Consider the following 8,487-nt stretch of genomic DNA (forward strand, 5'->3'; position numbering starts at 1 on the left):
GATCCAGAACCAGACAACGCCTTCCAGACGTGGCTGCTGATCCAGAGGTGAAACCTCTTCCCTTGAGCTGGTGGTGGCACTGTCCCCTAGCCCCATCTCCAGCTGGGACACACCGAGGAACCGTGTCCTACCTGCTGCCCTCCAGGCCCTTCCAGCCCGTCCCAGTCCAGGAGCTGCTCTGCCCCACGGGCAGGAATCTGCAGGGAACCGGAGCAGCGTCAGACCCTGCGAGGCTCCCCAGGGCGGGAGGGGCTGAGCCCAGCCACGGCTCGGGCAGCTCTTCTGGAAGGACGCTGTTATTCCAGGTGTCTCTTAGACACCCAGACACGTCTTAGTCACAGTGACTCACACTGGATACAGGGACAAAGGTGAGCGAGTCTTAATTCTGGAAGAAACGGTTCATTAGCATAAGATCATTTTTTATTGCTGTCATGAAAAGAGGGCTCATAGAAAAGCAGGAGAGTGTCTTTTTACACAGGCCTGGAATGCCAGAACAAGGGGCAACAGTTTCAAACTGAGAGAGCAGAGATTTAGATGGGATATTGGAAAGAAACTCTAACCTGGGAGGGTGGGCAGGCCCTGGCACAGGGTGCCCAGAGCAGCTGGGGCTGCCCCTGGATCCCTGGCAGTGCCCAAGGCCAGGCTGGACATTGGGGCTTGGAGCAGCCTGGGACAGTGGGAGGTGTCCCTGCTATGGCAGGGGTGGAATGGGATGAGCTTTGAGGTCCCTTCAAACCCAAACCAGTCTGGGATTCTGTGTTGCCTCAAAAGAATGCAACAGGGTCTATTTCAGTGTGTGTTCACTCTCTCTTGCACCCAGCCTGGGAGGTCCAGTAAGGTCCATTGCATGGAAGCCAGTGGAATGAAAGGCTTGGCCCCTGGGGTCCATCAAACACCACTGAAAATGCCTGTCTAAAATGTGAAAGCCAGCACATCCTTAACTGGTGAGTTCCAGGCATAAAGGGGAAACCTCTCAAGCTCCTGCTGCCAGCTCAACTAAATTGGTGTTGAAATGAAGGACATGTGGCTGCTTCCCTCACACAGGCCTCTGAGGGGTCACGAGTGAAGCCCTCTCCATTAGACTAAGGCATCACAGAATCACATGTCAGATGTTGATGTCAGAATATCCCTCTGAGACCATCAAGTCCAACTCTTCCTCAGCACTGCCAAGACCACCACTGACCGTGTCCCCAAGTGCCACATCCACAGGGCTGGGAAATCCCCCCAAGGATGCGACTCCACAGCCTGTGCCAGCGCTGAGCAGCCCATTCAGTGATGAAGCCTTCCCTAACACCGACCCTAAACCTCTGACACAACTTGAGGCCATTTCCTCTCATCCCTGTTCCCTGGAAGAAGAGACCAACACCTTGAGAACCTGTTCCTGTGCTGCCTGCCCTGCATGTGCCCTGGAAGATGAACTGAGCTGGGGCAGGGCTTCGCTGGGCCAAGCTCTGATTTCCACAGGCTGATGCAAACCTGGCTTTGGTTAGCCCTGGCCCAGAGCTGGGAGCAGGTTGCTCATATGCTGCACCACATGAGAAAACTGAAGCACAGCTGGGGCTTGGAAACTACTAAAGAAAAGATTTAATGACTGAGTACAAACAGGGTGTGTGTGGTTTGTGCTTGTGCCGGCTCAGGAGCTGCCCCTGTGGAGCAGGATTGCCTTCCCACAGCGAAGCCTCTTGCTGAGGGTCTGGGACTGGCATCCCCTGAGGCATCCATAGATCAAATTAAGGCTGAGGATTTGATTTCACTGCAGTCTTGATCCCTCTCGATCCAAGCCCTGGCAGGGTTGAGGGGGAAGTGGATTTGCATTAATTTGCTGCAAGAGCATTGGTGACCCCGGCCCCTGGTGACATTTCATAACGCTGCTCCGTAGGTCAGCCTCTGTGGGGTCCCACCAGGGAGGCCCCCCAGCCCACCCCATATTCACTCACTCTGAACCTGCAGGGATCATTCCTGCCGAGCTGCCTGGCCAGGGACGTGTTGTGCTGGCAGTGAGAGCACCAGCTGAATTTAAAGGGGTTTATTGATCAGCAAGGTGGTGTTCACTCAGTTCTCCACACACCCCAGAAAATCACTCCTTTCTTCTTCCCAAAGGGATCAATGTTCATGACAGGACACACATCGCTAAGACAAACCTACAGCAAAACATCAGCCCAGGTTTGACACACCCACAAAGATTTATTGTGCTTTAGAGGCAGATAGCAGAGCTTCAGTATAACTTAAACCCAAATGAAGAGTTCATAGAATCAGAGAATGGTTGGGGTTGAAAGGGGGTGTAGAAATCATCTCTGACCTAATGCAACTCCAACACTGGAAACCAAAGCAAAACTTAGATTTGTTTCTTACCTCAGAACTCTATAGAATCAGTGATTCCTGGCAAAAAGAAATGCAGAGGTCTGTTTTACAGGGAAATGGTGAAATGCTGTAAAGGTGCTGGTTTTAAATGTTGTAGCATCAGTTTCCATCTCCCTGGCAGCTTTTGTGACTGTGCTAGAATTTTTCAAGGTCAAGAGCAAATTGAAACTTGACAGGGTTTGGAACTGAGAGAGTTGGGTTTGTTATTAAATCTGGGATAGGTAGCAAAACAAGGAATCTCTCTCTGCATTCCTGCTTCACCCTCCAGCACCTTTCTCATTTTCAAGGCACCATTTTGGTGACAGTGTTCTCCACCATGGACATCACTGCACCAGTAATTCCCATCTTTAACCCTATTGGTTTTGGGGTGGAAGTGAGGCACATCATGAACAGTGATCCCTGCACTGAGGGGGCGAAACTGCCGAGGTCTCTGATTGCAACTGAATGTCTAGAAAATGAGACTTTTACCATTAAAAAAACCTGAATCCATTTAGCTTCTAAAATTAGGGTTGATATACCTTAGGCAAATCACTGAACTCATCTTTGCTGCTCAGAATGAGAATAAATACCACTCAAAATGGGAATAAATACGGCTTCTGTCCCTCTGCCTTCATAAACGGGCAGGTCTGTGGGCTCTGCAAAGCCTCTGGGTTTCCCATTGGGTGAGTGCGTGGATGAATTTCGACTGGAACATTAAGTTGCTGCCATTAAACAAGCGATAAAGTGATGACCAATTAAATTGCTGTAGAGAAAGCAATGAATTATACATGTGGCTGCCACTGGAACCAGCCGTGGCTGAAGGCCTTGGAGGCTGGTGTCAGCCTTCTGATGTCTCCCAGCCAGCTTTGATCAGGCAGCATGGGTCATCCTTTTTACTTTTAATTTCTTCCCAAAACAGCAATCCCATGTGTTCCCTCCAAGCAACAAGAAATGACGTCGAGCTACTGAAAGAAAATTCTTGTGTTCCATCTCAGAATGGCATTCGATTTTTTTGGGGCTATTTTTAGAGAGAGTAACGTGCTCGGTCACACGGCTCCCTGCACCAGGCTGCTCCGAGACTCTCGACAGCCCTGCCCAGTGCAGCAGCTCTGCTCTGGGGGATGTTGCTCTGATGCCTCCAGTTGCTGTTCCAAACTGATGCCCAAGAGATTTTTAAGCTCCAGGAAAGCAGCTACTCTGGAGCAAGAGCATTCTTAGGGTTCGATAACAACAATTTGTTTCAATGCCATTCTGTGATGCTTTTGAGGATGATTTTTCACTGACATGTTTACTCAAAGTAAGGTCAAGTGATACAGTTAAGGAATAAAGACAGCCCCAGAATGCTGAAGTGCAACACCTGCTTTTATTTCTGTATTATTCCTTTTGGAGATTTTTCAATACCATGAATTTTAATGAAGAATAAATCTCTAAGATGAATTTCATTATACATGTGTCATTCAGAAGAACACACTCATACATCTTTCCACCTGACTCCAGAGAACACAGCTGAGATGGAGATTTATTGTCACACCACAGTGGAATTCCACCTACCTGCTCCTCGTAGGGGATTTACATGGGAAGTTTCAGCTGAATATGAGGAAAAACTCTTTTACTGTGTGTGTGACCGAGCACTGGAACAGCTGCCCAAGGAGGTTGGGCTTCTCCTTCCCTGGAGATGTTCAAAATCCACCCACATGATCCTGTGTAACCTGTTCTGGATGAACCTGCTTGAGCAGGAGGGTTGGATGAGCTGATCTCTGGAGGTCCCTTTCCATCCCAGCTACTCTGGGATTTTGGGATTTCCCAAAGGTGACATACCTGGGGTAGTTTCTCACTTTGATCACTCTCCTTCCATTGCCAATCAGAGATGCTGATTTTTGCCTTTATCTTGCATTTTGCACAAACCTGGGGACAGTGGTGTGAGGATGTTGGGTGTTCTGTATTTGACTGGGGAAGCAGAAGACTTGGGGACGTTGCCTGAAAGAGAATTTGGGGCGGGGAGTTTGGAGTCCCATTTAGGTGTCCATCATTTTCACTCTCATCATCTCAGCAGGTGGCTCTTGGGGCAGACGAACACCTTCACAACCTTGTCCCTGATCTGCTGTGTTCTCACCCCGTACACGATGGGGTTCAGCAGTGGCGGGAACAGCACGTACAGGTTGGCCAGCAGGATGTGGACCGTGGGGGGGATGTTCCGACCGAAGCGTTGCGTTAGAGCAGTGAAAACAGTGGGGATGTAGAACAGGAACAGCACACAGACATGAGAGCCGCAGGTGTGGAAAGCCTTGTGGCGGGCAGACCTGGACAGGAGCCTGGACAGTGCCAGAAGGATGAAGCCGTAGGAGACAGCGATGAGGACCAGGTCCAGCATGACCACAGTGAAAGGCACCATGAGGCCGTACCAGACGTTGACGGAGATGTCGGCGCAGGCCAGGCGGGCGATGCCGATGTGCTCGCAGTAGGTGTGCGGGATGACGTTGTGCCCGCAGAACGGCAGCGCCTCAGGAGGAAAATGCAGGGGAAAATGATGCAGAAACTCCTCAGCAAAGCTGCCAGCCCTGTTTTGGCCACAGCTGATGGGGTCAGCACCACCCCATACCGCAGCGGGAAGCAGATGGCAACAAAGCGGTCCAAGGCCATCGCCAACAGGATCACCGACTCCGCCAAGCAGGTGAAGTGCAGGAAGAACATCTGGGTCAGGCAGGCGCCAAAGGAGATCTCCCCGGCTCGGAACCAGAACAGAGCCAGCATCTTGGGCACTGCCGTGGTGGAGAGCGTGAGGTCGGTGATGGCCAACATGGACAGGAAGAGGTACATGGGCTGGTGGAGGCTGCGCTCGGTCCATAAGGTGAACAGCAGGACAACATTTCCCAGCAGGGCTGCCAGGTACATGGAGCAGAATGGGATCGAGATCCAGACGTGCAGCTGCTCCATGCCTGGGATCCCAGTCAGGATGAACGTGGCTGGTGTCGAGCTGGTCAGATTGAACGGGGACATGTTCACCTGAAAGCAAAGGCAGAAGACACTACAGAACGTTATTTTAGGTGCTTGAGCTCTTCCAGCAGCACCAAATGCCGCGTGTCACCTGCTCTGGTCTGCAAAGAGCCACAGCCAGAGGTGCAACCCCAGTGTACAAACCCCGTGGTCTGCACTGCACTGCAGGCTGTCCCCACACTCCTGCTACGGTAAAAGGCAACGCCCAGATTTCCTCCTCACTTGATTTTAACACAACATTTCTGCATTTTTCTTCCAGTGCTTCCACTGCGATCAGAGTGACTGGAGACAGTATTATTGCACGAATACTGTGATTTTTCTGTGTTCTGTGAGCCCAGAGTAGAAGGAAGAAGTCAGGTGATGAGAGAGGAGTGGTCAAGCGTTTGCAGGGATGAACAAGATGTTCTCAGGCACTAAGCATGGAGAGTTCTAGGGGCCCCTGGACTCACACTAGAGTAGAGAACAAAAGAACTCCGGGTTTGAAGTTGGCTGCCCATGTTCCTTGTCTCCAAACTTCTCTCCCTCCCCTTTTAGCTCTGAGACCAAATTCAATTTGCTTTGCAGCATTTTCCAGAGCAAATCTAGCAGAACTAAAATTTAACCAGGCACTTGGAAAAGACCTTTGTGTCAGAGGAAAACCTATGTGAGATGGAATTCTCCCTCCAGCCAAAGGAAGGGATGTGCTGCTGCCCTGAAGAGGCCTGAAGAGCCCTAGAGGCTGAATCAGAGCCAGAGTCACACACAAAAAGAATGGGATATAACTGTTATCAGCAGCTTCTGCATTAACACTCAAGTCTTAAATCTCAAAACTCAAACCATAAGGAATTAGCCATAACGCAGGAGAAAGTGGTAAGTGCTGAAAAACTGTGGTCTTGTTGCACACGAAAATATTGACTCTGTGCATGAAAAAGCCACTGTATCTTCAGCAACAGGTTGGATTCCCTGTTCACACTCAATTTCACGTCTAAAATAACCTGAACCAAGAGAGTCCAAAAGCCTGGTCCAGAGGAACACAGTATGGCAGTGGATTGTCTTTAAAAATAAAATTGATCAAAATAATAACTGATTCTATAATAATGATAATGAGAAGTATTATATAAAAATGACTACTATTCTCTAATATTAACAACCCATTTTGTAATTTTTTAAAAGCAGTTCAGTATAAATATTGCATGAAACAAAAACGGATGTGAGGTGTTAAGACAAAAAGTATTACTAGTGCTGGAAGCTGGCAGCTGTGCTGCCATGCCAACAGCTCGGCCTCTCTGGCACAGTGCGAATGGTAAACTGCAAATAAACAGGGATCCAGCGGGAATCGCAGAGCACCCAGGAGCTCTGCACCAAAGGAGTCCCTGAGCATCAGATCCCTTCCTCCACGGTCTATCAGATCCTGTCCTCCGTTACCCATCCTCACTACAAAACTCTGTTAGTACAGTTTTTAATGCAGCTGTAGGGATGCAGCTCACACAGCTTTGCCCGAGCAGCTCCTTGGATTCTTCTTCCCTAAAATCTTTCCATTTTAATTTAAACTAAAAGCAGTTACCTAAAACACAAACCCCATCCCTCGCGAGCTGCCCCGGGGTCACAGGAAGCTCGCAGAGCTGTGTGGGACCGCTGCAGGAGCGCTTTGGTGCCGCATCCATGGGGCAGCCTCCCCCCGGACACCCGGCCTTCAGGAGGGAGGTCCGGGAAACAAAACGGCGGTGCAGGACGGAGGATTCACGGGCATTCCGGCTCTCCTCACCAGAGACCGAAATCGCAGGCGCGTTTCCCTTGCACGGAGGGAGCGAGCGGGCGATGCTGGGGCGGCCCCACGCGGGTGCCCAACGCCGGCATCGCCCCCCGAGCATCGCCCCGTGCGTGGGGTCACTCCTGCCTGTCCCTGCTGCCCGGCCACCTCCAGCCCGGCACCGCCAGCTGTCAGGGACACCTTGTCCCCGTCAGGGCACGGCTGCTCTCGCCGCTCGGGAGGGAGGGCTTTTCCCGTGGCTATTGTTAACGGGGAATTTGGCAGCTCTGCGCCAGCCTCCCAGCGCCCCAGAGATCGCTCTGGCCCCAAATCCACCCACAAACAGCTCACCAGCTCCCTGGCCTGGGGAGGAAGGGGGCCCGGCTGCGCTGCAAGCGGGGGCGGTGGGAGCACCGGTACCTCCGCGGGATCCCGGCGGACGGGGAGCGGACCGGGAGCGGACCGGGAGCGGACCGGGAGCGGACCGGGAGCGGACCGGGAGGCTCCTTGCCCGCTCGGCAGCTCCAGCCGCCCTGGGGTGCCGTCCCCCGCCCCTGCAGCCCCACCTGGCCCCGCACACGAGCAGGCGGCTCTTGCCGCAGATGCGCCAGCGGGTTCCTGCCGGCTCCGTGTCACCCCAGCCCACCGAGGGCACCTCCTGTCCCCGGGACCCCACGGCACCGGCGGGACGCACCCCAGGCTACGGCAAGGCACAGCCAGACTTTGGGAAAACAGGCTGGCGCGAGGAGTCCTACAAACCATTCTGACATGGGAAGTGCCGAGCAGCCGGGCGTGCACGGGATGCGTTCTGCGAACAACAGAGCGCATCCCTATAAATAGCAATCCCTGATTTGAATAATTACTGTTGTGCAGATCTCTCTTGGTGATTAATTTGGTAAAAGGAATTTGGAAGAGTTTACCCACGGGAATGCGAGAGGAGGTCTGTGGGCTGGGCTGCTCCAGGGGATGGGAGGAAGAGTTCGGGGCTTAGGATCCCTCCTTGGATTGACGGGAGCAGGGTGGCATCCCTGCCCATGGCCGGGCAGTGAAACAAGACGACATTCAGGGTGCCTCCCAAACCCAAACCGTTCTGTGATATGATTCCATTAATGCCCAGACCCTGTGCCCTGGGTCAGTGGGTGACCACCCCTCCCTCCAGCCCCCAGGAATCTCACCATGCTCACTGTTGGAACCCCTCCATCTGCAGGAAGGATTTCCGGCAGGCTGGGTCATTCCAGCACTAATGAAGCTCCAGCCACCTGCAGTGGGGTGCCACCCCCAATGGAGAAACACAGGAAGATTTTGACCATAATAAAGCCAATTACTCCACAGGAGCAGTGGTGGTGCTCAGCATCCAACACCCCTGAAGCCCCAAGGCAGGAGTGCCACCCTGCCGAGTCTGGGTTAGGATTGCAGGTATTACA

The 8,487-nt window shown here is 52.3% G+C and overlaps 1 protein-coding gene across 1 annotated transcript; it reads right to left on the reverse strand.

Annotated features, from left to right (window-relative positions):
- Window positions 1-4,241: 4,241 nt before the first annotated feature.
- Window positions 4,242-7,847, reverse strand: LOC104698077 (olfactory receptor 52B2-like). The gene is given in 3 exon segments (XM_039554339.1): window positions 4,242-4,842; window positions 4,845-5,343; window positions 7,758-7,847. Coding segments are annotated over 2 exon segments (954 nt in total). The 5' UTR covers window positions 5,338-5,343; window positions 7,758-7,847; the 3' UTR covers window positions 4,242-4,381.
- Between the last annotated feature and the right edge of the window lie 640 nt (window positions 7,848-8,487).

The sequence above is a fragment of the Corvus cornix genome, chromosome 1 (genome assembly GCF_000738735.6).
Source record: "Corvus cornix cornix isolate S_Up_H32 chromosome 1, ASM73873v5, whole genome shotgun sequence".
NCBI lineage: Eukaryota > Metazoa > Chordata > Aves > Passeriformes > Corvidae > Corvus > Corvus cornix.